The 24,790-nt window shown below is 68.9% G+C and overlaps 13 protein-coding genes across 13 annotated transcripts in view; 7 read left to right on the top strand and 6 right to left on the bottom strand.

Moving 5' to 3' along the window:
• Positions 1-172: 172 nt before the first annotated feature.
• On the top strand, positions 173-2,231 carry FA09DRAFT_318528 (CoA-dependent acyltransferase). Its single transcript, XM_025740905.1, has 3 exons — positions 173-530; positions 591-656; positions 712-2,231. The coding sequence occupies exons 1-3, from the start codon at positions 262-264 to the stop codon at positions 1,856-1,858; spliced, it is 1,482 nt and encodes a 493-aa protein (XP_025598506.1). The 5' UTR covers positions 173-261; the 3' UTR covers positions 1,859-2,231.
• A 27-nt stretch (positions 2,232-2,258) lies between these two features.
• Positions 2,259-4,437, top strand: FA09DRAFT_329844 (DEAD-domain-containing protein). Its single transcript, XM_025742352.1, has 12 exons — positions 2,259-2,371; positions 2,442-2,490; positions 2,547-2,801; positions 3,125-3,341; positions 3,399-3,464; positions 3,522-3,681; positions 3,735-3,784; positions 3,836-3,901; positions 3,957-4,040; positions 4,093-4,162; positions 4,218-4,290; positions 4,346-4,437. The coding sequence occupies exons 1-12, from the start codon at positions 2,297-2,299 to the stop codon at positions 4,369-4,371; spliced, it is 1,191 nt and encodes a 396-aa protein (XP_025598507.1). The 5' UTR covers positions 2,259-2,296; the 3' UTR covers positions 4,372-4,437.
• FA09DRAFT_360506 (hypothetical protein) lies at positions 4,259-5,341 on the bottom strand (the record flags this gene model as incomplete). The annotated part of the gene is made up of 4 exons (XM_025745244.1): positions 4,259-4,567; positions 4,671-4,912; positions 4,979-5,148; positions 5,216-5,341. 4 exons carry the CDS (start codon positions 5,339-5,341, stop codon positions 4,485-4,487), a joined length of 621 nt encoding a protein of 206 aa, XP_025598508.1. The 3' UTR covers positions 4,259-4,484.
• Positions 5,342-5,505: 164 nt separating this feature from the next.
• Positions 5,506-6,324, top strand: FA09DRAFT_329845 (hypothetical protein). Its single transcript, XM_025742353.1, has 2 exons — positions 5,506-5,727; positions 5,872-6,324. Exons 1-2 carry the CDS (start codon positions 5,529-5,531, stop codon positions 6,081-6,083), a joined length of 411 nt encoding a protein of 136 aa, XP_025598509.1. The 5' UTR covers positions 5,506-5,528; the 3' UTR covers positions 6,084-6,324.
• A 171-nt stretch (positions 6,325-6,495) lies between these two features.
• FA09DRAFT_318540 (MFS general substrate transporter) lies at positions 6,496-8,600 on the bottom strand. Its single transcript, XM_025740906.1, has 7 exons — positions 8,344-8,600; positions 8,170-8,288; positions 7,922-8,111; positions 7,262-7,866; positions 7,035-7,207; positions 6,804-6,979; positions 6,496-6,743 (listed from the first exon to the last, which is right to left on the bottom strand). Exons 1-7 carry the CDS (start codon positions 8,579-8,581, stop codon positions 6,517-6,519), a joined length of 1,728 nt encoding a protein of 575 aa, XP_025598510.1. The 5' UTR covers positions 8,582-8,600; the 3' UTR covers positions 6,496-6,516.
• Positions 8,601-9,607: 1,007 nt separating this feature from the next.
• On the bottom strand, positions 9,608-11,257 carry FA09DRAFT_329846 (arsenical-resistance protein). The gene is made up of 4 exons (XM_025742354.1): positions 10,939-11,257; positions 10,503-10,879; positions 10,288-10,448; positions 9,608-10,237 (listed from the first exon to the last, which is right to left on the bottom strand). The coding sequence occupies exons 1-4, from the start codon at positions 11,178-11,180 to the stop codon at positions 9,677-9,679; spliced, it is 1,341 nt and encodes a 446-aa protein (XP_025598511.1). The 5' UTR covers positions 11,181-11,257; the 3' UTR covers positions 9,608-9,676.
• A 485-nt stretch (positions 11,258-11,742) lies between these two features.
• Positions 11,743-12,593, top strand: FA09DRAFT_329847 (hypothetical protein). The gene is made up of 2 exons (XM_025742355.1): positions 11,743-12,237; positions 12,295-12,593. Exons 1-2 carry the CDS (start codon positions 11,821-11,823, stop codon positions 12,544-12,546), a joined length of 669 nt encoding a protein of 222 aa, XP_025598512.1. The 5' UTR covers positions 11,743-11,820; the 3' UTR covers positions 12,547-12,593.
• An 82-nt stretch (positions 12,594-12,675) lies between these two features.
• FA09DRAFT_329848 (hypothetical protein) lies at positions 12,676-13,907 on the bottom strand. The gene is made up of 3 exons (XM_025742356.1): positions 13,884-13,907; positions 13,735-13,826; positions 12,676-13,677 (listed from the first exon to the last, which is right to left on the bottom strand). Exons 1-3 carry the CDS (start codon positions 13,901-13,903, stop codon positions 12,827-12,829), a joined length of 963 nt encoding a protein of 320 aa, XP_025598513.1. The 5' UTR covers positions 13,904-13,907; the 3' UTR covers positions 12,676-12,826.
• A 2,707-nt stretch (positions 13,908-16,614) lies between these two features.
• FA09DRAFT_338657 (family A G protein-coupled receptor-like protein) lies at positions 16,615-17,556 on the top strand (the record flags this gene model as incomplete). Its single annotated transcript, XM_025744131.1, has 1 exon — positions 16,615-17,556. The coding sequence occupies one exon, from the start codon at positions 16,615-16,617 to the stop codon at positions 17,554-17,556; it is 942 nt and encodes a 313-aa protein (XP_025598514.1).
• Positions 17,557-17,841: 285 nt separating this feature from the next.
• On the bottom strand, positions 17,842-19,564 carry FA09DRAFT_338658 (hypothetical protein; the record flags this gene model as incomplete). The annotated part of the gene is made up of 5 exons (XM_025744132.1): positions 17,842-18,189; positions 18,262-18,271; positions 18,352-18,502; positions 18,607-18,942; positions 19,327-19,564. 5 exons carry the CDS (start codon positions 19,562-19,564, stop codon positions 17,842-17,844), a joined length of 1,083 nt encoding a protein of 360 aa, XP_025598515.1.
• On the top strand, positions 19,548-20,956 carry FA09DRAFT_329850 (hypothetical protein). Its single transcript, XM_025742357.1, has 3 exons — positions 19,548-19,911; positions 19,968-20,195; positions 20,548-20,956. The coding sequence occupies exons 1-3, from the start codon at positions 19,907-19,909 to the stop codon at positions 20,738-20,740; spliced, it is 426 nt and encodes a 141-aa protein (XP_025598516.1). The 5' UTR covers positions 19,548-19,906; the 3' UTR covers positions 20,741-20,956.
• A 120-nt stretch (positions 20,957-21,076) lies between these two features.
• On the bottom strand, positions 21,077-22,937 carry FA09DRAFT_308071 (TIP41-domain-containing protein). The gene is made up of 4 exons (XM_025740571.1): positions 22,421-22,937; positions 22,014-22,356; positions 21,492-21,947; positions 21,077-21,377 (listed from the first exon to the last, which is right to left on the bottom strand). The coding sequence occupies exons 1-4, from the start codon at positions 22,930-22,932 to the stop codon at positions 21,099-21,101; spliced, it is 1,590 nt and encodes a 529-aa protein (XP_025598517.1). The 5' UTR covers positions 22,933-22,937; the 3' UTR covers positions 21,077-21,098.
• A 706-nt stretch (positions 22,938-23,643) lies between these two features.
• Positions 23,644-24,790, top strand: part of FA09DRAFT_297408 (oligomeric complex COG6) — a gene marked incomplete at both ends in the record, with an annotated part of 2,553 nt that continues 1,406 nt past the window's right edge. Inside the window, 3 exons of the mRNA XM_025740206.1 lie at positions 23,644-23,771; positions 23,830-24,204; positions 24,303-24,675. Coding sequence (XP_025598518.1) covers positions 23,644-23,771; positions 23,830-24,204; positions 24,303-24,675 — 876 coding nt within the window. The remainder of the gene's footprint in view (positions 23,772-23,829; positions 24,205-24,302; positions 24,676-24,790) is intronic.

Raw genomic sequence — 24,790 nt, forward strand, 5'->3', positions numbered from 1 at the left:
CGGCGGCGGCGGCGCGCGATCCGCGGCTCCGCGGCCGGCGTCTGGCCGCGCCGCGCCCCCGCACTCGCTCGGCTGGCACGCCCCGCGCGTGCCGGCTGCGTGCGCTTCCCCGCCAAGCCCAGCCGTGCTCGCTGCACATCCGGCGGCGGCATTCTTCGCACCGCCTCCTTCACGACCACCATCTGCACCTGCTCGCTCTAGACATCAAGCTGGCCGCCTCTCGTGCTTCCATCGTCTCGTCCTGCTCCACTCGCCCCTGCCATGCTCGCCGCCCTCAGTCCGGCCGTGCGCCGGCCGCCAGCACATCTCCTCGGCGCCCTCGGCCGCGTCGCGTCCCGTCGTGCGCTCTCGCAACGCAGCGCTGCCGCTCGTGGCAGCCGCCTCCTGGTCGTGCCCACACCTGTCTCCTCAAGAGGCGTCAGCGCCGTGCGCAGCTTCGCGTCGAGCAGCTCGCGGCCGGCGCGCCGCACCGTCGACTACCTCCTCGCCGATGTCGGCGAGGGCATCACCGAGTGCGAGATTATCAAGTGGTGAGTGCGGTATGCGTGCAGCTGATGTAGCGTTACAAGAGGCTGACGCGACCGAGCCAGGTTCGTCTCGACTGGCACCGAAGTGTCCGAGTTCGACGCGCTCGTCGAGGTGCAGTCCGATAAGGCGTGAGTTGCGCGATGCGGTCTGTCGGCCCGTCAGTGTGCTGACTCTGCGACACAGCTCGGTCGAGATCACCTCGCGCTATGCGGGACGAGTAGTCGAGACGTGCTACTCCGTCGGCGAAGTCGCGCGCGTCGGCTCGCCGCTGTGCCGCATCGAGGTGGACGACGGCGAGGCGGGCGATGCGGCGCCAGAGCCTGCTGCGCCGGAGCCTGCCAAGCCCGCAGCGGCAGCACCAGAGGCAGCCGCGCCAGAGCCAGAAGCTGCTCCTGCCGCAGCGTCCGCCCCAGAAGAGCCCTTCGCTCGCGGCAAGCACGCCTCGTTGGCCACGCCGGCTGTGCGGAGAATCACGCGCGAGGAGGGCATCGACATTGCCTCGGTGCCCGGCACGGGCAAGGACGGGCGCGTCACCAAGGAGGATGTGCTGGGCTTCGTTGCACGGCGCAAGGAGGGCGGCAGTAGCAGCGGCGCACCGGCGCCCGCACCTGCCGCGCCGCAGGCCGGCGAGCAAGTCGTCGAGATGAGCTCGATCCGGCGCGCCATGTTCAAGGGCATGACGGCCACGTGGGCCGTGCCGCACTTTGGCTACTCTGAGGAGGTCGACGTGACGGAGCTGGATGCACTGCGCAAGTCACTCGCAGTTGCGACGGGCAGCAAGTTGACGCTGCTGCCGTTCCTGCTCAAGGCTCTCTCGCTCGTGCTGCCCGAACACCCACTCTTCCGCTCCACGCTCGACGCTGCTTCGACGCCGGCCAAGCTGCGGCAACGCGACTCGCACGACGTCTCTCTGGCCCTCTCGTCGCCCTTCGGCCTGCTCACGCCCTCGCTGCCCGACCTGCGCACACTCTCCATTCTCGAGATTGCAGCGCACATCGCCTCACTGCAGAGCAAGGCGAGCGCTGGGCCGCTTTCGCGCGCCGACATGGGCCGGCCAGCAACACTCACGCTCTCCAACATCGGCGCCGTGGGCGGTACGGCTGCGGCGCCTCTGCTGCCGCCGACGGGCCAGCTGGCCATCGGCGCCGTGGGGCGCACCAAGCTGCTGCCGCGCTACGACGCCGCGGGCAACATCGTGCCGCGCCTGCTGCTGCCGACGTCGTGGAGCGCAGACCACCGCGTCGTCGAGGGCGCCGAGCTGGCACGTCTGGTGGCGCAGTGGAAGGAGATGTGCGAGCAGCCGCAGAGCTGGCTAGCCAGATTGCGCTGAGCGACAATGTCACCCATGCATGCCTAGATACTGAGATTGAGCTGTCGAGATCAGCGTCTGACGCCTGCAGCTGTGCTCTCGCTTCGAAGCGCCAGCAGGAGATGTGTTGGCACAGCCTGAAAGCCAGCTGCTGCTTCGCGGCCAGGAGCAGGTTGGCGGCGGCGTCTGCGCGGCAGGTGAGGCGGCTGCTCGAGGCCATGCGCTCCGCAGATGGCTCAGAGGTATCCTGTCAGGCGATGTAGCATCGGTGTCGGCTCGCGCAGGGGCAGAGTCTGAAAGTGAGGAGCAAGCTATGGGCGGCGAGCGAGGGCGCAGACGGCAGCGTGGGAACAAAGCTGCATGCGCTGCCGCGGCATTTTGGCGCTGCCGGCGCCACGCTCGCGCCTTCCTGTCGCACCCTCACACCCCTCTCCGCACACCACTCAGTTGCTGCCCATCATGGCCGGCATCAACGCAGGCGATGCCAAGCTCGTCTTTGAGAGCAGCGAGGAGGTCAAGATCGCGCCCACCTTTGTGCGTCGTGCGCGCCCGGCGGCTGCTGCTGCTGCTGCGAGCAGGCGGCAGGCTCACACTCCACCTCCAGGACGCCCTCGGCCTCAAGGAGGACCTGCTGCGCGGCATCTACGCCTACAGTGCGTGGTCGCTCAGCACAGGCGAACGATTCAGCTGCTGACACACATCTGCACAGACTTCGAGAAGCCGTCTGCGATCCAGCAGCGTGCCATTCTGCCGATTGTGCGCGGGCGCGACGTGATTGCTCAGGCGCAGAGCGGCACGGGCAAGACGGCCACCTTCTCCATCTCCATGCTGCAGGCCATCGACACGACGCTGCGCGAGACGCAGGCGCTGGTGCTCAGCCCCACGCGCGAGCTTGCCACGCAGATCCAGAGCGTCGTGCTGGCGCTGGGCGACTACATGAACGTGCAATGCCACGCGTGCATCGGTGAGTAGACGAGAAGGGTGTGCGAGGACGTTTCTGGCAGAGAGAGCGGGCGCAGCGGCGTGGTAGGGAAGCGTTGGCGGACGCTTCGGTCGCGCGTAGCTGGAACTTGTCGCCTATGCGTCCTGTGTGCGGGTCCCCTGCCGACATCAGCCGCTCAGAAGTACGAACGGGCGGTGCTGGCGCGTCGGAACAAGGGCGCCACAAGCCCAGCCTGGCGTTGGCAGAGCTGTGATGAGGTCTGGGGCTGTGTGTTCTGCATGCTGTGCTTCTGGCATCGGGCCAAGGAGATGGCGCACCCGTGCTGCTGCTGACACGCACCACAGGCGGCACATCGATTGGCGAGGACATCCGCAAGCTGGAGCACGGGCAGCACATCGTCTCGGGCACGCCGGGCCGCGTCTTCGACATGATCCGGCGGCGGTCGCTGCGCACCAAGAACATCAAGATGCTCATTCTCGACGAGAGCGACGAGCTGCTGAACATGGGCTTCAAGGACCAGATCTACGACGTGTACCGCTACCTGCCGCCGGCGACGCAGGTGTGAGTCCATGCGCGAGTCGAGGGAAGATGCGCGCGCACTGACGGATGTCCCGACAGCGTGCTCCTGTCTGCTACGCTGCCGCACGACGTCCTGGAGATGACGACGAAGTTCATGACGGACCCGTGAGTGCGAGCGACGCGTCGCGCGCGCATGCCGTCTCTCACACGTCGCCCACGCAGCATCCGCATTCTCGTCAAGCGCGACGAGCTGACCCTTGAGGGCATCAAGCAGTTCTTCGTGGCCGTCGAGAAGGAGGACTGGAAGTTCGACACGCTGTGCGATCTCTACGACACGCTGACGATTACGCAAGCGGTCATCTTTTGCAACACGAGGAGGAAGGTGTGTGCCGCGAGCACTCACCTCACTGCCGACGACTGACACTTGCTCGCTAGGTCGACTGGCTGACGGAGAAGATGCGCGAGAACAACTTCCAGATCAGCAGGTGCGTCGCGAGCTCGCCTCCGTCCGCGACTACGCTGACTTGACTCCACAGCATGCACGGCGAGATGCAGCAAAAAGAGCGCGACGCCATCATGGGCGAGTTCCGGACAGGCTCGAGGTGAGCGTCGCGCAGCGGATCGACTCGTTGTCTCTTGCTGACACCCGCGCGACAGCCGTGTGCTCATCACGACGGACGTGTGGGCGCGCGGCATTGACGTGCAGAACGTTTCGCTGGTCATCAACTACGACCTGCCGGGGTGAGTGGCGCAGCGACGCTCCCTGCCGGCCCCTGCTGATCCCGTGGCACAGCAACCGCGAGAACTACATCCACCGCATCGGTCGCTCGGGCCGCTTCGGACGCAAGGGTGTTGCGATCAACGTGAGTTCTGCACGCCGCTGCGCGCAGAGGCAACGCGGCTGACGCTGCCCCGCAGTTCGTCACCGTCGAGGACGTGCGTATCCTGCGCGACATCGAGCAGTACTACGCCACGCAGATCGACGAGATGCGTGAGTTGCTGGCGGGCGCATACGTGGCGAGCGTGCTGCTGACCCATCCTCGCAGCCGTCCGCGTCGAGGACCTCCTCTAATGCTGTCCCGCCCCTGTACTTTTCCTTCGTGCCGTCCAAGCCAAAATACTCATGTCATCGCTGCTTCCTGCCGTCTGCGCGTCGCTTCTATCATCCTGGCATCCCCTTGTCATTCACAGATGGTCCCGCAGCGCGGCCTGCAGCGATTCGGCGAAGTGCGACTCGACAAACTCCCCTGTGCTCGTGAACCACTCGCCTGCAGACGAGCGTGTGAGTGACTCCGCCGGCAGAGGCTTGGTTGCCGGGCGAGCGCCGACAAGCGGCAGCCTGGCCACGCGGCTCTTGGACACGCTACTCACCGCAGTGTCCGACCTCCTTCTTGACCTCCTTCCCACCCGACTTGACCACGATGTGGTACACCGGCGGCGTCGTCCATCGCTGGCCGTCCGGGCCCGGCTGCTTGTCCGTCTGCGCCTTTGGCAGCGGCGGCGCGCAGATCTCCAGCGTCTGACTGGCGCCGCTGCGCGCACGCGTGCCGAGGAAGATGCGGTCCGCCGAGAGGTGTGCCAGCACGTACTGCACGGCCGAGAGCACCGTGTAGCTGACGGAAGGCGCGATGATGAGCTTGACGCTGCAGGCGACGGGCCTGATGCCGCAGCAAACTCACACAGCCACCGCGACGCCGCAGCCCCACTTGTTCTTGCTCCACTCGGGCTCCAGGCGCCAGGCCCACGCGCTCGTGCCGATCATGACGGCCGCGGCGATGAAACCAAGCGCCATGCGCAGGTCTCCCGCCAGGTGCGAGGCAGCAAAGCCGTGCGGCGCGCGCGTCAGGATCTGTCGTTCGGCAGCAGGCACAGTGAGCGGAGACAGCACAGGCAGGCGGGCAGCAACGGCGACGCACGCGCTCGACGGCCTCGTCGCACGTCGCCTTGAGCTCCTGCACGTTGGAGTTATCGACGTAGATGGCCTCCGTTGCGCTGCTTGCTGGTGCGGCGGCGCCCGGCGCGGCCGGCTTGAGGGCAGGCATGGCGAGAGGAGCTGGTGGTCTGGAGTGGGGGAGGCAGGCTCGTGCGCGCGCGAGGTGCGGCCTAGCCGGCCAGGCGCGTCTGGCTTACGTCAGCATCGCCGCGGCGTCTGGAAATTTGGCCTTCGCAGACCCTCGCCCCTCGGCCCGCTTCCTCCTCTCCCACACACACCCACACCGCATCGCAAGCATGGCCAAGTCGCTCCGCTCCCGCTCCAAGCTCGCCGCACGCACGGCCAAGCGCCGCGACCCCAACAGCGACTACGCCGTCGCCGAGGCCGCGCGCACAAACGCCCTCGCCAAGCGCCAGGCCGAGCGCATCCGCGGCAAGAAGCTGCGCGAGCAGGAGGCCGCCGAGGCGCAGGCTGAGCAGGGCGACGAGGCTGAGGGTGAGTGGGTGCGGAGGGCTCTGAGAGGCTGTGGCAGATGTATGGGCGGCACAAGGCTGCGGTGCGCCCGCCTTGCCCAGGCCTCAGCCCGCGCGCGGTCGTTCCGTTGCCAGTCCTCTCGAGGCTCGCTGACACGGCACGCAGGCACCATGGAGGTCGACGGAGACGCCGGCGACGCAGATGTCGCAGACGAGGCCGACGCCGACGCCGAGCCCGTCAAGGTCTCCACGTCCGGCACGCGCGAGTCGCGGCGAGAGACGTGGCGCAAGGCAAAGGGCTGGAAGCCCAAGGTAGGCAAGGGCACCAGCCACGAGGGCCGCAGCAAGAACAACGGGCGCGTCAAGCGCAGGAGATAGGCGCCGAGCAGTGTCTTGCTGCTCTGCGACAGCAGTCTGCTCTCAGCCTGAGCCCGACGCCTGCTTCGGTGGCTGTCGTGCTCGCCGCTCGGCCACGCCACAGCTTCACAGCAGTAGCCGTGCCGGCATCTTTCCTTCTCCAGCAGAGCCGGTCGCGCTCCGCCATCGCCAGGACCCCTCTTTGATTCGACCTCTGACTTCTCACTTGTACTTGTACCGCATCGTCATACATCTGCTGTCCATGCCCCGACGCCTCTGATGTCGCCCACTGCCAAGAGAGAGGCCACAGCACAGCAGCGCTCAGCGCATCAGACACTCGCCTCATGCTCGCCTTCGACGGCAGTCCTCTCAGGCAGCGTCTGAGTCATGGCTACATTAGGTTCGTTAAAGTACAGTAGGTCCGTGGCACATTCCTGTCGTCTCGCGCCAGTCGCTAGTCGGCCGCGTGCTTCGAGAGCGCGCGAATCTTTGGCCCGTACGCGACGAGCACGAAGGGCACGACGCCCAGCACCACGGCGAGGAAGCCGAGCAGGCTCGACGCCCACGGCGTGCCGAGGCGGTTGTACATCTGCCCCGCGAAGAGCGGGAAGCCGGCGCCGAACGCCGAACGCACGACGGTGTTGCCGGCGAGCGCAGAGGCGGCGCGCGAGAGGTAGGTGTCTGCACGGAGCAGTGTGTGAGCGACATGCAGCAGCAGATGCGACGGCGGGGACGACTCACCGACGATGTAGTTGAAGAGGCCGAGGAAGATGAGCAGGATGGCAAAGCCGAGCAGCACGCCGGCGCACAGCGGCGACGCGGCCGAGATCGACGGCTTGCCCGTCCAGCCGATCCAGAAGAACGATGCGGCGAGACACGGCGCCGCGATGCACACGACGTACAGGCGCTCCTCGGGACTGCAAGCGGTGTCAGTGGGCAACCTCTGTGAAGCGGTACACAGCGTATACTCACGGCACACGCTGGCCCTTGGCGGCGTACTCGTCGACGAGGCGCACGTAGCGCGGGTTGAAGAACACGACGTAGAAGATGCAGCCGATGACGCCGCCGGTGAAGAGCGAGAGGAAGCAGACGCCGCCCAGCAGGCCGTTGTACCCGTAGCCCTGCGGCTGCGGCGTTTGGAAGATCTGCCGCGGGTGTGAGCGCAGGCGCAGCGAGCAGCGTCCGCAGCGGCCACTCACAATCGGGAACGCCTCGAACTGCAGGTAGATGAGGCCGTAGACGAAGCCGAGGTACAGCGCCATGGCGGCGAGGATGGGCTCGCGGAGGAGCATGGCGAAGGGGAAGAGGAGCGTGTCGTGCAGCAGCGTTTTTGCGTGCAGCGGCGTGAGCTCGAGGGGCGCCACGTAGATGCTGCTGCCCGTCTCCTTGCGGATGCGCTGCGCCTTGCGCTTGAGAATCACGGGCGCGTACGTCTCCTTCATCGTGGCGAACACAATGACGAAGCAGGCGCCGGAGAACATGGCGCACACCCAGTACACCCAGCGCCACGACGTGCCCGTGACGCTGATGGCGCCACTGACGATCGGGCCCAGCGCCGGGCCGGCAAAGGGCGCGACGGAGAAGAGCGAGAGCGCAATGCCGCGCCGCTTGGCGTCCCACACGTCGGCAATCGTGCCGCCAGACGTCGTGAGGGGCGCGGCGCCAAAGACGCCGCCCAGAAAGCGGAAGACGAGAATCGAGGGCGTGTTGTGCGCCAGCGCGCAGGCGACGTTCCAGATTGTGTAGGCAAAGATCGAGATGAGGAAAACTGGCCGCCGTCCAATGCGCTCCGACAGCGGGCCCCCTGGAGCGCAGGAGTAAGCATATGCGAGGCAGGCGCGCGCGAGCATGTTACGCACAGATCAAGGGGCCGAGGCAGTAGCCGGCGACCCAGAGTGAGATGGTGAGGATGCCGACGATCTGCCCAAAGCCAAAGTACTCCTCCATCTGCGTGACGATGCCAGAGGGACACGAGCTCGTGAACGTCGAGTTGAGCACGAGCACGGCGGCGCAGACGGTCAGGTAGCACTTGTACGCAAAGCTCCACGTCTGCGCGCGCGGGATGTCAGTGAGCGCGCCTCCTCGCGCGGCTTCCGAAGCAACGCACCAGAGGGTTCTCGCTGTCGTTCTCGCCCTCCCAGTGCACGACGATCTGGTCCTTGCCCTTCTGGCTGGCGAAGCGCTCCAGATGCAGCTCCTGCTTCTCAGCGGCCACGTCTCCTCCGACTGTGCGCGCGCGTGTCAGTGGAGCGCCAGCCACACCGCGCAAGACCACACTCACAGAAGTGCGCGCTATCGATGCGGCTCGCCTCTCGCCGCGAGAAGGTGCGCGTCTGGCGCGTGGCGCCCTGCCCGCCCTCGAGGTCGAGGTCGGCGCCGCGGTAGTCTGGCGGCTCGTGGAACGTCGTCGATGTCTTGCGCACCGGTGCGCCACGCTCGACGGCCGGCGCCGGCGCGCCCAGCACGTCGCCGGCCTCGTGCATCTCGTGCCCCGACGAGGAGTGCCCGGGCGAGGTCATCGCGCGCGCGGTGTGTTGTGTGTGAAGGTGGCCTGGGCTTGCGGCGGTGCGTGGCGAGCGGTGCGTCGGCGGTGGGCTCGGCGGTGTTGATGTGGTGGGCTGGGAGGGAGCGCTGCGGCGTGCTGGACACTTTTGAGCTCGGCGAGGCTTGCCGCCGCAAAAAGCGTCAGCGAGGGTGACGGCAAAGTGCGCTGCTTGCGGAGGCGTGTCCGTGTCCGTGCCGGTGCCGGACCGGCCTCTTTGCGGCGCCGGAGGCAGAGCAGAGGCACCGCCGCCGACGGCCTGCCGCTGCATCTGCGTGCTGCTGACCGCCGGCCGTGACGTGTGGGCACGCGCGGCACAGCGCCGGAAGGAGCACCGCACGCCGCGGCGGCGCCCTGATGCCTTGCGGCCGGCCGGCCGGCACATCTCCAGCGCGGCGGCAGGCAGCAGAGCTGTGTGCCTGCCGCGCCGGCGTTTCTGCCTCGCGGCCAGCTGCCCTGCATCTCGTGCTCGCGGCGTGCGTGGAGCCGTGCCGCGGCATGTGCTCCTCGGCGCACCGAGTGGTGCACAAACGATGCGCCACAGCATCAGCACCCAGGCTCAACCGAGAGAGAGTGCGGGCCTGTGAGATGCTGCGGCTGCGAAGCCGGCGGCTCGGTGCCGTTCTGTGCGCTCCTCTCGCACCGCGCTCGGCGCGTCATCACTATGACCACGACTGGCGAGGTGCGCACGCATGGCTTACGGCCGAGCTCCGAAGTTCGCTCCGGCCACGGACGCGGCGCCGAGACGTGCGCGGCTCTCGGTCCGGTGTGCTGCTGTGCGACCGCAACCTCTCGGCCGGCCGATTAACGCTGCTGCACGGATCAGCGACCTGCAGCGGTGCGGCAAGACAAAGACTTGAGAGGCGGCGGCAGCGGCGGCGTCGAAGCGGTGCTTGAGCAGCACTCAAGCTCGGCACCCGTCTGCCGGCGAAAGCGAAGCACGGGCGGTTTCGCCGGCCCCACTGCCGCCTCACGCATCCCACGAGCGGGCATCTCACGCAGCCTTGGCGATGGATCACATGAGGAGACTGCATGCATGGTGGTGGTACAATGAGGAGTGACGGGTCCAGAGCTATGCCTTCTCGGCGACGTGCGTCTCGTCGCGCTGCGCGGCGCGCTGCTCGACTTGCAAGTTGTGCTTGCTGTCCCAGCGCAGCTTGCGGCCGACCCACAGGCTGACCCAGGAGAGGATGAGCAGCACGGGCACCTCGACGAGCGGGCCGATCGTCGCGGCCAGCGCCTGCTGCGAGCTGGCGCCGTACACGGCCACCGCCACGGCGATGGCCAGCTCGAAGTTGTTGCTGCCCGCGGTGAAGGCCTGCACGACGGCCATCTGGTAGCCCCAGTTCTTGGCGCCGTAGCGCTGCGAGAGCCACAGGATGAGGCCAAACGTGAGGCCCCACGTAATGGCAAAGTAGAGCACGAGCGGCACAAAGGTGCGGAACACGGGCCCGATGTCGTCGAGAATCTGCCGCGCTTGCGAGGCAAAGATGATGATGATCGTGTAGAGCAGGCCGATGAGCGACAGCGGCCCGAAGAAGGGCAGGAAGCGCGTCTGGAAGCGCTCGCGCCCGAGGGCCTTGAGCATGGCGAAGCGTGTCACGACGCCGGCAACGAGCGGGATACCCAGGAACTGCGTCGAGTCAGCACCGGCAGGGAAACTCCGGCACACGCTGCACTCACAATCACGACGGCGATGGCCGTGTCGCTGTAGTTGAGCTCGAACTCCTCCTCGCCCGAGATGACGTTGATGAAGAGCAGGCTGAGCGGCGCGAACAGGACAATCTGCAGCAGCGAGTTGACAATGACGATGACGGCGCACATGTTGCTCTCGCCACGAGCGACTGGAGCGGGACGTGAGCGTCGCAGCGGCAGCGTGTCTCCGTGTTGCAACTCACTCTGCGTCCAGATCATGACCATGGCAATGCAGCGCGCCACGCCGACCATGATGACGCCCGTGCGGTAGCCGGGCAGGTCGGGCAGGCAGGCCCACGCCAGCGCCAGCATGAGAAACGGCGCCAGGAGCCAGTTGAGCACGAGGCTCAGCGCCACGTGCAGCCAGAGGCGGCGCGTGTGCAGCAGGCGCGGAAACTCCTCGTAGCGCACCTTGGTCAGAATGGGCCACATCATGACGAGCAGGCCGACGGTGAGCGGCGCAGAGACGCCGTGCAGGTCGCCCTTGGACAGATTCTCGTTGACGTTGGGCGCGAAGCGGCCGATGACGACGCCCAGGATCATCGCCACGACGATGAGCGGCGTGAGGAGGCGGTCGAGCCTGCAGTCACACGTCAGCTCGAAGACCCCTGGCGAGGCGCGCCACGCTGCGCCACTCACCATCCGAGGCCGCCAATGATGCCGCGCGCCGTGCTGCTCTGCAGGCCGAGGTCCACGCGGCGCACATCGGGCACGCCGCCGTTGACGGGCGCATGCAGCGCGTCGTCGTCGTACTCGGCGTCGGCGAGGGTGTCCTTGGGGCCGTGCGGCAGCGCCAGGGGCGGCAGCTTCTCGGCCTCGGCGGCTGGCGTCGCGGCGCGCGGCCCGCGTGGCGAGGACGCGGCGCTTGTGTTGGCGGTCATGATGGGTGTTGAGGTGGTGAGGAGAGCGCTGGCTGCTGCTGCTGGCCGCTGCTGCCTATATAGCGTCTCAGCAAGAACCGCATGGCCGGGGTACGCCGCATGGCCGCTGCCCGTGACAAATTCGCGCTCAGCCACGCGCGGCGCCGCATGCCGGCGTCCCGAAAGACCGTCTCGCAAAGCAGGCGCAATTTCAAAGTCTCCGCACCCTGCATTCTCATCTCAGCAGCGCCGCAGCCACGCAAATGCTTCCCGACGTTGCGGCAAGGCGGTGCAGCGGCAGCGCAGGCCGCCGAACCGTCCAGCACAGTGGCAGGGGCGCGCGAGATGGCGCTTCCAGGGCGTCTGCCAAGCGCAGCAGGCGGATTCGCCGAATTTGTCACTCCGCCTGCCCTGGGTCGTGTGAGCGCGAATTTGAAGGCCAGAGCGCACGTTCTCGCAGCAGCGCGCGGCCGACTTCCGAGATGGGCGAGAGTCAGTCACGTGCGGCAGCTCGGCGGTCCAGGCGCGAGGTGGCCAGTGCATGCTGCGTGCTGCCCCTGCAGCTGTGGCGGCTGCTCCACTCCACCTCCATCGCACTCCGGCGCCGCTCCCTTGCCGCCCGCCAGTCGGCGCGCCCTGCCGCGCGGCATCCGCACCAACCATGGCGCAGCCGTATGCGCACCCCGCGCAGCCCGGCATCCTCTTCCGCGACCCCGCCTTCCTGGCGCAGGTGCCGCTCTCGCCCACGACGGTGTCGCAGTACTTCTCCCTCAGTCCCTTCTTCGCGCGCAGCAGCACAAACGAGCAGCTGCGCATGCAGTCGCTCGCCGAGCCCGACGGCGGCGCGCGCCGCGAGCCGCGCGAGCTCGAGGAGGCGCTGCGCCGCTTCCGCGGCACCGAGTTCGTCGTCGCACACGCGGCGCCGCAGCCGCCGCCCGGCCTCGGCCTCTACGTCATCCACCAGCGCGAGCGCTGGGGCCCGGCGCGCGAGCAGACGCGCCTCGTCGACGCCTTCTTCTGCCTCGACGGCAACATCGCCCGCGCGCCAGACCTCTACGCCGTCGTCGGCAACCGCGTGGTGAGTGGGCACTCGCGTGTGGCGCAGCAGGGCCCCCTCGCCTGACGCTTCGTGCAGCTCGCCGCCGTCACGGCCATCCAGTCGTCGCTTTCGCTTGCGCACGACGCGCTGCCGCCGTTTGATCCTCGTGCTGGCTTTGGCTGGCGGATAGCGGCGCTGGAGGACGAGGATGAGGCAGACTCCGAGGACGAGGCTACGGCGGATCTGGGTTCAGGAGCAGACGCCGGCGCGCCCGAGCGGATAGCGCAGCCGGCACCGGCGAAGCGGCGGAGAGCACAAGGCACCGCAGCCAGCAACGGCACAGCGTAGGGTAGCAACGTGTGACGATGGAGCAGTGGTGGTACAATAAGTGAGAGTCACAAGGAGCGGGTGGGGGGGGGGGGGCGCATCAGCGACCGTTGGGAAGGACCGTGGCACGTCGGCCGCCGTCACGCGCCAGTGCCGTCGCCAGTGCTGCATCTCGCGCAGCGTCGGCGGCTCGCTGCGCCAGGCGTGCGGCCTCCTGGCGCTCACGCAGGGCGGCGCCTTCGAGCTCGACGGCGTCGAGTTGTGCATCGAGCAGTCTGCGCTCGTTGGACTGCGGCTTGCGTCAGGAGTGGCGCACAAGTCGCAAGGCTAGACAGCTCGGACTCACCAGTATCTCGCGCTCGACTTGCATGTCGGCATCGCGCACCGTCAGCCAGTCGCCGTGCTTGCGGCACTTGCGCTTGGCCGCGCCACAGACGGTTGGTGCGTCGACTGCGTCCGCATCTTCGTCCTCTGCGTCATCGCCTGGCGATACGAGATGGCCGTCGAGTTCGGCGCTGCCCTGCAGCATAGCCTGGGCATCGCTCGAGGCGGCCCAGCGAGCAAATACGTCGTCGTCCCAATGCAGTCGCTCATCGTAGCCACAGCGCTGCGGCGCCGCCTTGGTGCTCTCGTCCTGCGCGGCGCTCGAGCTCTTCTTCTTGCTCTTGGGCGCGCGCGACACGACGGTCTCGTCGAGCGCCAACGGCGGCAGCTTGGCCACGCGCTCGCCGGCCAGACGCAGAAAAGCGAGGCGCGTGTCGAGTCGCGCTAGCCGCGTGTCCAGCGCTGCTCGTTGCCTTTGCAGACGCGCACGATGCGAGCCAACCTCCTCGGCCGTGCTGTCGCCGCCAAACACTGGCGCCGCATCGTTCGTAGAGCGAAAGCGGCGCGTCCACTCCTCGGCGGCCTGCGCATCCACAGACCACACGCATACGCCGTCGGTGCGCCGTGCTGCCTTGGCGATGCGGCCAAGCAGGCGCTCGGCCGTGGCACGCGAGCCATTCTTGCCGCCAGCCTTGCTGCGGGCGATGCGTGCGGCGGCCGTCAGGATGCCGCACGCCTGCGAGCAGTAGCGCGAGAGCGGCGGCATGGCGGCCTGCTCGCACGTTGCGTTGAGACACTTGGGCTTCCACGTCGTGCGCTCGGGCACCTCTGCTCGCGGCGGTCAGCGCATGCTCGCTGGCCTCGACAGCGCCCGGCTTTACTCACTGGCCTCGCATGCGGCGCAGACGTAGAGGTCGATGAGCAGTGCGTCCGCCTCGGCCATGCCCACGCAGGAGGTATGGTACCACTCGTCGCAGCTGCAGGAGCGCTCGCGTGAGCCCAAGCAGATGCGCAGCAACAGTGGCGCGACGTACTGGTCGCAGGCAATCATCATGTTTTCGTCGTCTGTGCCCGGGCACGATCAGCTGCTGTCGCCATCCTCGGCAGCGCAGAGCCAGACTCACCGTACTGCGTGCGACAGATGCACCAAACCTTTGTATCTTCGTCCTCGTCGCCCTCGACGATGCCCTCCTCGCGCTCCAGCTCCTCGGCCTCGGCCTGCCGGCGCTCCTCCTCGGCCTCCTCGAGCGCCTGCGCCTCGGCTGCGGCGCGAGCTGCGGCGGCGGCACGCTTCGCCTTGGATGCGGCGGCCTCTTCCTTGGTGGGCTTGCGCCGTGGCGCCTTGGCCTTGGCCGCCACGGGCATGCCCTCGGCTGGCGAGAGCGCGCCGCTGCCCGAGGGTCCGGCGCCGGCCTCGCTGGCGTGTGCATCAGGCGACGCGGCGCCCGACGGCGCGTCGGACGAGTGCAGTGCGCTGTCTGCGGTGACCTCGTCTTCGCGCACAGCATCAGCGTCGCGCGGCTCATGCTTGAGCGTAACGTCGCCGACCTGCGATTGCGCGCTGACTTCGTGGAGGGGTGATGGCGCAAGCGGCGCCGCCAGGCCCGCCTCGATGCCGATCGCCGCGGCAGCAGCGGCGTTCCAGGGCACAAATGAGCCGCGCGCCTTCTTCTTAGGCGGCACGGGCGCGGCGGCAAGCGGCGCCGGCGAGGGCGGAGCGGGCGAGGCCGAGGGGCGGCGCGAGCTGCCGCCGGCGTCGGACGGCGGACCGGAGACGAGCGCGGCGGGCGACGGCGAGCGCGAGCGGCTCGCCTTGCGCTTCAGCGGCGCGAGCGACGACGACGAGGCGACACCGTCCATCGTGGCGCGGCGCCTGGCCCGGGAGAGAGAAGGAAGCACAGAGGGGCGTGGGGTGGAGAGGCAGGCGGCGCTCAAGCATCGCGCGCGCGTTCTCACGCTGCGCGACGCGCTGCTCTCGTACGGCTGACGTGCCGGCTGCAGTCACGTGCGCTGCCTCCTGCTGTGCCTCACGCCTCCTCAGCGCAGGCGGAGGCTGATCGTCGCCGTATCAAGTAGAGCGTGCGCTGATAAAGGTCGAATGCCGACAAGGACATCCGCGGTACACCTCCTGACGCTGTGTGGGGCCGGCCATGCGCGGCCTCTCGCGTCGCGTACCACCGCCGCGCTCCGTCGGACGGCGAGCAAGCCAAGAGCGACGTCGATGGTGGAGTGGAGCGTGGCCGCGGCGACGATGCTTGAGCCCCTGCGCTCACCTCAAGGCGTCCCAGTCCTGCGGTGCAAGGCAGAAGGGTCCGCGGCTGCCAACACGGAGGCACGCACCCGCTGCCGGCGTCGTTCCTCTCGCTGTGTGCGGCGCTGCAGCTCGGAGCAGCGCTCTCGACGATCTCGCAGACAACTCAAGGCGCATGCCGCTAATGCCGTTGCGAGATGAAGGCACGCTGCACTCAACTTTGGCGCGTCGCTCGCGGCGGATCGGAGGATCAGACATCAGAGGAGGCCGCAGCGGCCGGCGCCGGATCTCGTCGGGCGCCGAAGCGGAGGGCTGGCCGCAGACGCCCCGATGCGTGGGAGCGGCCGCGCGCTCAGCCGCCATCGGGGGCGGCGATGAGACTGATGTGCTGGCGGCGTGCTGCAGATGCAGCGTGCAGGTGATGACGCGCGAGGCGCTCACCGCCTGCGCTAGCTTTTTGCGACCCTTGGGCGCGACGCGCGCGTCGTGTGGAGGTGCTCCCGAATGCAGCGAGCGAGATGCTTGCGCGCGCCGCATGCCGCATAGGGCCGGACAAGGCGCACCGGATCGCCCAAGCCGCAGCTCGTTCGACGCGAGGCGTTTGAGAGCTGTGCCGCCGCTGACGTGGGAGAGCGGACGAGAGGAGTTGATGCGCGGCAACGGAGGCGAGGGGCGGAGAGAGGCCGGCGGCGGCGGCGGTGCGGGCGAATGCCGGGTGGGCAAAGTGCTGCCGCGGCCGGCGGCGGACCGGCGGGCTGGGAGCGGAGAGAGGTGCGGTGCCGCCGTGATGCGTGGAAGCAGCGGCGGGCAAGCGCATCTCGCATGCTGCAGCAGCAGCGCTGATTGCAGAGCAAGGCAGGGTCGACCGCGGCCGGCCGGCACGCATGGCAGCCCTCGCAGCCAGCCGCTCAGGTGCGGCTTGCCTAAGCGTCACCGATGGCCTGCCACTCCGCCGCCGATGGCCGTGCAGCAGCCGGCCGGCGGGCGGCGGATCTGCAGTGCAGCAAGCGGCAGTGGAGCGCTGCGAGAGAGCGTCACGAAGAGATGAAGGTGCACGGAGCCGGAGCCGCGGTGCGCGAGGGCGACAAGAGGGGGCGCGCGCTGCCGCTGCTGCAGCGGCTGCTGCTCCACCGCCGCCCACCCGCCGGCGCAGGGTTGCCATGCTGCGTGTGTGGGAGCAGCAGGGCGCTGCGCTCGCTGCGACGCTCCGATGCGCTGGCCTGCGAGCGCCGGGCATCGGCGGCCGCTGCGGCACGCCCGCCGCTGACACGCCTGCCGCACGGCGGCGAGATGTGCTCTGCAACGTCATCGCAGAGGCAGGGCCTTCTCCTCCTGCCGTACCCGCCGCTGCCGTGCCGGCGGCCTGGAGGATGAGCCGCCGCACCGGGTCTGCTCTGATCTGCTCCGGCCGACGCCTACTTAAGCAGCGCTCCGCCGTGCTCCGCTCCGTCACCGCCCACCCACCCTCTCCCGCAAGCCTCACCCCCCTCGCAACCCCTTGCCAAGCCGCAGCCATGGGCTCCATCGCCGCCAACCCCGTCGTCGCCGACATCGACATCACCAACGGCGCCACCAACTGGCTCTGGGTCGTCTTCGCCATCATGCTCAGCAGCTGCGTCGGCGTCGGCGCCCTCTCCTTCACGCAGAACCCCGGCCGCCGCGCCTTCCACTACATCAGCATGGCCATCCTCGCCACGGCCTCGATTGCATACTTCTGCCTCGCCTCGGACCTCGGCGCCACGCCCATCCAGGTCGAGTACCTGCGCGGCTACCCCGCCGCGACGGCGACGCGCAGCATCTGGTACGTGCGCTACATCGACTGGGTCATCACGACGCCGCTGCTGCTCCTCGAGCTGCTCCTCGTCTCGGGCCTGCCGCTCTCGGCCGTCTTTGCCTGCGTCTTCGCCGACGAGGTCATGATTGTCACGGGCCTCATCGGCGCCCTCGTGGCGTCGAGCTACAAGTGGGGCCTCTTTGCCTTTGGCTGCGCCGCCATGCTCGTCGTCTTCTACATCCTCTACGTGCCCGGCCTGCTCAGCGCCAAGCACCTCGGTGGCGACTACTACAAGAGCTACTTCCAGGGCGCCCTCGTGCTCAGCATCCTCTGGACGCTCTACCCCATCTGCTGGGGCCTGGCCGAGGGCGGCAACGTCATCAGCCCCAACGGCGAGCTCATCTTCTACTCGATTCTCGACATCTTTGCCAAGCCCGTCTTTGCCATGGTGCACCTCTTCGGCCTGCGCCGCATCGACTACGAGCGCCTGCAGCTCAGCTCGGGCAAGTACAGCGAGTTCGCCCAGGTGCCCGGCTCGCTCGAGAAGGGCACCACGGCCCACGACAGCCACCTGCGCGCCGGCACGCTCAAGGAGGCCGAGGCCAACGCCGCCCACGGCCACACCGGCACGGCGCAGCCCGCGCCCGCCGTGCGCCCGAGCAACGACGGCACCGTCGCCTAAGCCACTCCCCACCAGCTCTCTCACGGCCGGGCCGATACCCGCGCAAGCGCCCTGAGCCATGCTTTGCGCCCACTTGCGTAGCCCGCCGCGAGTCGACCGCCTACTTCTCTCTCCGCGCGCCTCCGCCGTCAAACATGGCGGGGCCGCATCTTACCCCCTTTCCTTCGCATTCACCTCCCATCCCTCGCGCTCCGCTGTCCTGTAATTTGGCCGTCGCCGCGTAATGATCACACCACCTTGTACACCACGCCCTGCTCGTGAGATGGCTGTGCATTGTGTCGGGGCTTACTCCCAGCCCCAGCCGGCCTGCCACTCCTCTTCCCACTGCGCTAGGTCGCCCATGTACGCCACGAGCGCCTTGAGCTTGTGTCCCATCCACGCCTCCTCGACATCGACGAGTCTCCTCGTCGCCTCGTCGCCCGCCGGCTGCGCAAGGGCGGCAATGTCGGCGAGCGCGGCGCTGCGCGGCAGGAAGAGCGCCACATTGCCGGCCGTGCCGCTGCAGAGGCGCCGCGCGGCGCGCACCATGCCGGCACAGCCGTGCGGCTCGCACAGCGCACGCAGCGGGAAGTAGTCGTAGCCGCCCGAGGCGGCCGTGGCGGCGAGGTAGTCGACGCCGCCCCAGGGCGGAGACTGTGGTGGGGAGGGCATCAGCGGCTCGCTCCCCCGGCCCAGCGCGTGGCCGATTGGCGGTGCGGGTCTCACGAGAAAGACACTTGGGGCGCAAATTGGCCGGGGTCAGCCCAGGCTGCCCTTCTTGCGCAGGCGGCACCAGCACCACACACACACACTCACGCATCGTACGAGTCGGCAAGCTCGGCACGCTGCGCATGCTCAAAGAAGTCGCCGCAGACGGGCGTGATGCGCGCCGCCACGGCGGCGCCATACAGTGCGGCGTTGTGCATGAGCATGCGGAGCTTGTCGCCGTCGATGTCCAGCGCCGTCACTTGCAAGGGGGGGGGGGCATGCGTGAGCACGCCCGCTCGCCGCAGCTGCGTGCCAAGAGAGCACGCTTGGAAACGCTCATGCTCTCAGACGAGGAGAACTCACCGGTGCAGCCTGCGCGGGCAAAGGCAATGGCATTGCCTCCCGCGCCCGCGAACGCATCTAGCACGTGTGGTGGCCCTTGTGCGTCTGCGCCCTCCTCCTCCTCCTCCTGCGCCGGTGCCCTGCCCTTGCCCTTGCCCATGTCGCGCGGCGCCCGCTGCGCCAGGCCGGCGCGGAAGCGATGTGCGATGCGCACGGCAATCGCCTCGGGCGTCACGCTGTACCAGCTCTGCGCATCAAGCATGATTCCGCCGCCCTCGCCCTCGCCCTCGGCGCCGTCGCCGTCTGCGTCGTCGTCGTGTGCGAAGCGCGAGAAGAGCGAGTGGCGCGCCTTCCAGTCTGGGACAGGGCAGGCGGGCGTCAGCACGCACGCACGCACGCACGCACGCACGCACGCACGCACGCACGCACGCAGCAACGCGGCTGGAGAATGACAGGGGAGCAGCAGGGAATGAGAGACAGAGAGAGAGAGTGGCCAGCGCAGCAGGGAGAGCATGGGAGGGGAGCAGGGGCAGGGATGGCAGGGCAGGGAACCAGGGTACGCAAATGGCCCCCAGAGCACAGCACACAAGTGCGCTTAGAGCAGAGCAAAGCAAGTGCGCTGAGAGCACAGCCAGGCCAGCAGAATGAGACATGAACTGACGCCCCCCCCCCCCCCCCCCCCCCCCCCCCCCCCCCCCCCCCCTACCCGGTCTTGCTCGGTGTGGGACGGACTAGACTCACACTTGAGCAGTTCGGGCGGCATGTGCTCCCTGCGGCTCAGCACGCCGCGCCGCCACGCCTGCTCCTCGCGCGCCGTCGCGGCTGCGGCGGGCGGCGCGGCTGCTGCTGCGGCCTTGTTGCTGCTGCTGCTGCCGCTGCTGCCGCTCGCGGCGGGCGTGTGCGTGCGTGCGCCGCTGCCGGTGCCGGCGCTGCGGCGCTGCTGGCGCAGCTTGCGCGCGCGCGTGGCGGCCTTGGGCATGCTGCTGGCGGCGCGAAGGCGAGCGGCGCAAGGGTGGCAGAGGAGAGGAGGAGCGTGGCGCGAAGCAGAAGGCGGCGGGATGCATGGCGCGCGGCGCGAAGGCGAAGCTCTCACACGGCAGCGAATGGGCCGCGTTGGTGCGCACGGCCGCCTCGCTCCTTTGCTTGCGACGCTGACGCCGATCTTGACTCTGACGCTGCCTGCCTCGCGCCTCTGCCGCCACGCCCCCTCGCGCGCGCCTCTTCTCTCCCTCCTGCACCACATTGCGACTCGTCTGGCCCCCCTGCGCGCTGCCCGCATCTCGCACTCCTCCCATCAGCTGCGAGCAGCGCGCGAGGCTTCATGTCGTGCGTGCCCTTTCTCGCCGCCCGCACGTCGCCGCTCACCCTTGCCTCTCTCTCAGCGACGCGCCCTCCGCCTCGCCCGAGCCCTACCGGCAGCGCCGGCGGCACCGCGAGCAGCAGGTGGCGGCCGCGTATGCGCTGCAGCGCGACGCCGCCGTGCGCGGCATGCTGGCGTACGGCCTCGTGGGCTCGACGCTCATCGCGGGCGCACACGCCGTCTTTCCGCGCTTCCGCAGCCAGACACTGGCGTTCAAGGGCTTCCTGGCCAGCAGCTGGGCCATCTTTGGGTGCGTGTGTCAGTTGAGAGAGGCGAGCCGGGAGAGGAGTGGGCGAGAGAGAAGAAGCACTGCTCTGAGGATGGCAGTGAGAGGAGAGAGCCGAAGAGGGATTGGCCTCGCACAAGGCTCCGTGGCGAGAGAGAAGAAGGCTGCTCTTGCGATGGCAGTGAGAGGAGAGAGCCGAAGAGGGAGTGGCCTCTGTCTGCGAAAGGCTCGAGGCGAGGAATATGGGGGCGCCCTCCGCACACACACTCCCCTCTCCCCCCCCCCCCCCCCCCCCCCCCCCCCCCCCCCCCCCCCCCCCCCCCCCCTCTCTCTCTCTCTCTCTCGCAGCGATGCTGACGGCTGGCCACACCCGCAGACTCGTCGTGGGTGCCGACACGGTGCTGCTGACGCACGAGGGCGCGCAGCGGCGCGACGAAGATGCGATCCGCGCCCTGGCGCGCAAGGAGCTGGGACGCCGCGGCATCTTGGCCACCGAGGGCGAGATCCAGCGCTGGCGCGAGGAGCGGATAGCGGCGCTGCGCAGGCAGGAGGAAGGAGCGCAGCCATAGAACCCAAGTGCACAAGGATGAGTGAAGAGCATGGACGGCCCCAGCGGGCGCGCGTGAGGGAGTAGAGAGAGATTCCCGGGAATGCGCGACTGTGCGACTGAGGCAGAAGGAAGCAGCGGAGACAGGCAAGCAAGGGCAGTTCGGGGAAAGCGAGGGGGCGTGGAGCAAGGCGGCGCCGTCACTCTGCTCTCGCCGCGCGGGGCCGCGAGTTGCCTCGCTTGCCCCTGCTCCCCTCTTTTCCTCATCCAGCCTCTCCCCGTCGATGGGTCCGTCGCGACATCTTGCAAGAGTGGCAAGGCTATCGGGAGAGAAGCTACTCTGCGACTTGCTGCACTCTCCGATTCCGATGCGTGCTCTCTCATTGCAACACCACCACATCCACTCTGCTTCCTTCTCCCTCCCACTGCTCCTCGACCTCTCCCAGCACCTGGTGCGCCTCGGGCTCCGCACGTGCCGGCGCCGCCGCCGCGAGGGGCGGGCGGTCGCTGCGGCGGCCATACTCGGCGGCCGTGCTGCCAAACGCGCCGGCGGCCGCGGCACGCGGGGCACGCGCGGCGGACAGCGACGTGAGCGTCGAAGCGACCCAGGACGCGTCGGTGAGAGGAGACAGATCGTGCGCCTTCCATGCCGGTAGACACTGTGGCGCCGAACGTGTGCAAGGGCATGAGCGGGGGTTCTCGAGCAAGAATCGTGAACGGGGGCCGCGCGGGGGGGAGGGGGGTGGATGAGGGGGGAAGGGCAAACGACTCACGGCGCGCACTTCCTTGTAAGTCGCCTCGCAGCCACTGCACTCGCGCACCACTCGTGGCGGCGCACTCGTCGCGGGTGTCTGCGCGGCGGACGCCGCGCGTGTGCCTGTGGTAGCGTTGGCAGCAGGCACGCCTCGAGTGGCACTGCTGCGCGGCGCGCCCAGCGACAGCTGTGCCAGCCCGTCGCCCAGCTGCAGCGCGGCACTGCCGCCTCTGCCCGCTGCTGCTGCTGCTGCTGCTGCTGCTGCTGCTGCTGCTGCTGCTGCTGCTGCACCCGGCGTCGGGCGTGCCGTGGCGCTCGGCATGCCAGCCTGTGGCGCGGGCGCAGGTGCGGGAGCAGCGCTGGCGCTGCCGGGCGCAAACTCAATATACAGGCGCGTGTCGAAGATGCGGAAGAGCACGTCGTCGACGCGCAGGAAGAAGCGCGAGAGGAGCAGAAGGCAAGAGGGCATGACGCGCTGTGTGTCGCGGCCATGAGTACGCCGTCGTAGGACAGCAGAGGGCAGCGCGGCGCCATCACTCACCACCTTGACATCCACGCCACTCGTGCCATTGTCTCCCAGTTCATCCTCAAACAGCACGACTTCATCCCAGAAGAGAATGGGCTCCATGCCCGGCCCGAGGCGTTCCGTCGGGATGCGGTCCGTGCTGCGGTCGCTGCCGAGCTGTAGCTGTGCGCCGGTGCCCGAAGGCGTCTCGCTGCCGGCGTACGTCGTGGAGTAGGTCCAGTCGTAGTCTTTCGCCGAGGAGATGGAGGAAGTAAGCGCCGAGGCTTTGAGCGCGGGGGCGATGGCGGGCGAAAAGGCCGTCTGCACGCCGCCCGAGGAGCTGCTGGGCAGCGGCTGCGGCGCCACGCTCGGGTCGTCCCTGCGGGCAAGCAGCATCAGTGCTGCGCGAGCCCAACGCTGTGCACCCATGTCCTCTCGCTTACCTGCTGCGTCCCCACTCTTCGGCATACGCCACCTTGATGCCCTTGCCCTTCTTCCTGGCCAGCGTGCGTGCCGAGCCTGCCGCCGCGGCGCCGGCGACGTTGATGCCGTGCATGGCGGCGTCGTGCGAGACGCCGGCGACGCAGCGCAGCGCCTCGACGGCATCGAAGCGGTAGCGCCAGCCGCTGTGCGCATGCTCGATGAGCAGCGCGCTGCTGGCAAACGGCATCTCGGGCATGGGGATGCCGAGGCGCGCGGTGAGGGCGTCGATGTGCGCGGCGGGCGCAATGGAGCTGTGCGTGACGGCGATGCGGAAGCCGGCGATGTCGATGCCCTTGGTGTGCAGCACGTCGGCGGGCGAGGCGGGCGCCGGCGCAGACGCGGCACTGCTGCTGCTGCTGCTGCTGCTGCTGCTGCTGGGCGCCGGCGCAAAGGGCGCGGGCGAGGAGTGGGCGAAGAGGCGGTGCGGCGGCGAGGGCGCGGCGGCGGCGGCGGCGGCGGGGCCGGCGGGCATGCGCGTGGCGGGTGCGGCCATGGTGCGGTGCTGGTGGTTGGGAGGCAAGGCAGAAGGCAGCGGCGAGGCGAGGCGAGAAGTCAGAGTGCAAGTCGGCGCGCGACTCTCCTGCTGGCCGCCGCGCCGCGCACGGATCACGCGGCGCGCGGCGGCGACCGACGTGCTTCTCCCTCGACTTGCCTCCTTCTCCTTCTCCTTGTCTCCCGCTTCCATCCTCCTCGCGCCTCTTGCTCGCGCACAGCCGCGCCCGCCATGGCCACACCCGCGTCGCCCGAGCACAGCCGCGCGTCGGCGTCGCGCCGGCCCAGCGGCGGCCTTGCCTCGGCCTCCTCGGCCGCCGCCGCACACCCGCTGGCGCGCAAGGTGCGCGACATTCTCCTCGTGCCGCCGCCCGCCGAGCTCGCGCCCGTCCGCGCCGCCCTCGACGACATCGCCGCCCTCTATCCGCTGCCGCGCGCCAGCAGCGCGGCGGCGGCGCCTGCCTCGGCGCCGCGCCGGGCTCGCACGCATGCGGCACCGCGGCCCGCCGCCGCCGTCGACATTGACCGGGCGCGGCGGCATCTGGGCCGAGACGCCGAGCGCCAGGCCGCGCGGGCAGCCAGAGACTTTGCCGCCGTGCTGGGCAATGTGCACGAGGTGTGTATGCACCACAACGCAGCTACTGGTGCAGCATCAGGCTGAACCTCACGCCCCCCGGCCACCAAACAGGCCTTGACGCTCCTGACGGAGCACGTCGACTCGATGAGTGCCGCGGCAGACGACGTGCAAGCGAGGCTGCATGCCGCGGCTTCGGCAAGTGCGTACCTGCGCGAGCATGCCGTCGGACTGCAACGACAGCGGTGAGGCTTGCCCGAGTGATGGGACAGGAGCTGTCGCTTTGCTGACTGCGTCGCGCAGGACAACGACGGCCTCGCAAAGCACACTGCTCTCGCTCTTCCTCGCACGCTTCACGCTCACCGAGGCAGAGGCCGAAGCCGTGACGTCGCGCGCCGTTCCCATTGGCACAGAGTTATTCGCCGCGCTCGACCGGCTCGCGCAGATCCGCTCCGACTGTGCCGTGCTGCTCGTGGGCCGCGAGGAGGGGGAGCAGGGCGGCATGCGTGCCGGCATGGACATTATGGATGCCTCGGCGGCGCAGCTCGATGCGGCACAGACAAAGATGGCGCGCTGGCTCCTGTTTGAGTTTCGCCAGCCGTTCAGGGAGGGCGCAGAGGTGGGCGGGACGATGCGCGAGGCGGTGAGGAGACTGGAGGCGAGGCCTGATTTGCTCAGGTGAGCCCCAGCCCCGAAGATGGAGTAGGCGCCAGCCCGCGGGTTGTCCTTGATCCTCGAATTCTGACTGCTCCCTTCCCACGCGGCCTCCCCCAAAGGCCCGCGCTCCAGATCCTCGCCGCCACTCGCGCCAGCAATCTCTCCGCCGCCTTTCACGCCGCGCTCACTCAAGGCGGAGGCGCCCCCTCGTTCCTGCCGCGCCCCATCGAGGTGCACGCACACGATCCGCAGCGCTACGTCGGCGACATGCTGGCATGGGTGCATCAGGCCGTCGCCTCGGAGCGCGAGTTTCTCGTGGGCCTCTTTGGCAGGGAGGCGGAGGTGGAGCCGGGCGAGCGAGGAGGCAGACGCATGGGAGAGAAGAGACGCGGCATTGAGAGTGTCGACTGGACAAAGGGCCGCGGCGAAGAGGAGCGGCGCGTAAGAGAGGTGCTGGATCGCGTGATGGAGGGCTGTGGGCGGCCCCTCAAGGTGCGTACGGTACGAGCGCAGCTAGCCGAGCGCCGGTAGCTGAACCTCGCCCGCCCCCCTCCCTCCCTCTCTAACCCCCCCCTCTTCCCTTGACCTCCGCCCTGCCGGCCCTTCG

Source organism: Tilletiopsis washingtonensis (assembly GCF_003144115.1).
Source record: "Tilletiopsis washingtonensis strain MCA 4186 unplaced genomic scaffold FA09scaffold_10, whole genome shotgun sequence".
NCBI lineage: Eukaryota > Fungi > Basidiomycota > Exobasidiomycetes > Entylomatales > Tilletiopsis > Tilletiopsis washingtonensis.

Coding starts and splice junctions, on each gene's coding strand:
- FA09DRAFT_318528 (XM_025740905.1), top strand. CDS start 262: ATGCTCGCCGCCCTCAGTCCGGCCGTGCGCCGGCCGCCAGCACATCTC. Junction 531..590: donor GAGTGCGAGATTATCAAGTG/GTGAGTGCGGTA, acceptor CGACCGAGCCAG/GTTCGTCTCGACTGGCACCG. Junction 657..711: donor GAGGTGCAGTCCGATAAGGC/GTGAGTTGCGCG, acceptor TCTGCGACACAG/CTCGGTCGAGATCACCTCGC.
- FA09DRAFT_329844 (XM_025742352.1), top strand. CDS start 2,297: ATGGCCGGCATCAACGCAGGCGATGCCAAGCTCGTCTTTGAGAGCAGC. Junction 4,041..4,092: donor ATCAACTACGACCTGCCGGG/GTGAGTGGCGCA, acceptor CCCGTGGCACAG/CAACCGCGAGAACTACATCC. Junction 4,291..4,345: donor CACGCAGATCGACGAGATGC/GTGAGTTGCTGG, acceptor CCATCCTCGCAG/CCGTCCGCGTCGAGGACCTC.
- FA09DRAFT_329845 (XM_025742353.1), top strand. CDS start 5,529: ATGGCCAAGTCGCTCCGCTCCCGCTCCAAGCTCGCCGCACGCACGGCC. Junction 5,728..5,871: donor GCAGGGCGACGAGGCTGAGG/GTGAGTGGGTGC, acceptor CACGGCACGCAG/GCACCATGGAGGTCGACGGA.
- FA09DRAFT_318540 (XM_025740906.1), bottom strand. CDS start 8,581: ATGACCTCGCCCGGGCACTCCTCGTCGGGGCACGAGATGCACGAGGCC. Junction 7,867..7,921: donor CTGCCTCGGCCCCTTGATCT/GTGCGTAACATG, acceptor CCTGCGCTCCAG/GGGGCCCGCTGTCGGAGCGC. Junction 6,744..6,803: donor CCTCTTCAACTACATCGTCG/GTGAGTCGTCCC, acceptor TGCTCCGTGCAG/ACACCTACCTCTCGCGCGCC.
- FA09DRAFT_329846 (XM_025742354.1), bottom strand. CDS start 11,180: ATGACCGCCAACACAAGCGCCGCGTCCTCGCCACGCGGGCCGCGCGCC. Junction 10,880..10,938: donor ATCATTGGCGGCCTCGGATG/GTGAGTGGCGCA, acceptor GTGTGACTGCAG/GCTCGACCGCCTCCTCACGC. Junction 10,238..10,287: donor CGGCCATCGCCGTCGTGATT/GTGAGTGCAGCG, acceptor GACTCGACGCAG/TTCCTGGGTATCCCGCTCGT.
- FA09DRAFT_329847 (XM_025742355.1), top strand. CDS start 11,821: ATGGCGCAGCCGTATGCGCACCCCGCGCAGCCCGGCATCCTCTTCCGC. Junction 12,238..12,294: donor CCGTCGTCGGCAACCGCGTG/GTGAGTGGGCAC, acceptor CGCTTCGTGCAG/CTCGCCGCCGTCACGGCCAT.
- FA09DRAFT_329848 (XM_025742356.1), bottom strand. CDS start 13,903: ATGATGATTGCCTGCGACCA. Junction 13,827..13,883: donor ATGATGATTGCCTGCGACCA/GTACGTCGCGCC, acceptor GCGCTCCTGCAG/CTGCGACGAGTGGTACCATA. Junction 13,678..13,734: donor CTGCGCCGCATGCGAGGCCA/GTGAGTAAAGCC, acceptor CGCCGCGAGCAG/AGGTGCCCGAGCGCACGACG.
- FA09DRAFT_329850 (XM_025742357.1), top strand. Junction 20,196..20,547: donor AGCAGCTGGGCCATCTTTGG/GTGCGTGTGTCA, acceptor CCACACCCGCAG/ACTCGTCGTGGGTGCCGACA.
- FA09DRAFT_308071 (XM_025740571.1), bottom strand. CDS start 22,932: ATGCCCGCCGGCCCCGCCGCCGCCGCCGCCGCCGCGCCCTCGCCGCCG. Junction 22,357..22,420: donor GAAGAGTGGGGACGCAGCAG/GTAAGCGAGAGG, acceptor GCTTGCCCGCAG/GGACGACCCGAGCGTGGCGC. Junction 21,378..21,491: donor CTTACAAGGAAGTGCGCGCC/GTGAGTCGTTTG, acceptor TCGGCGCCACAG/TGTCTACCGGCATGGAAGGC.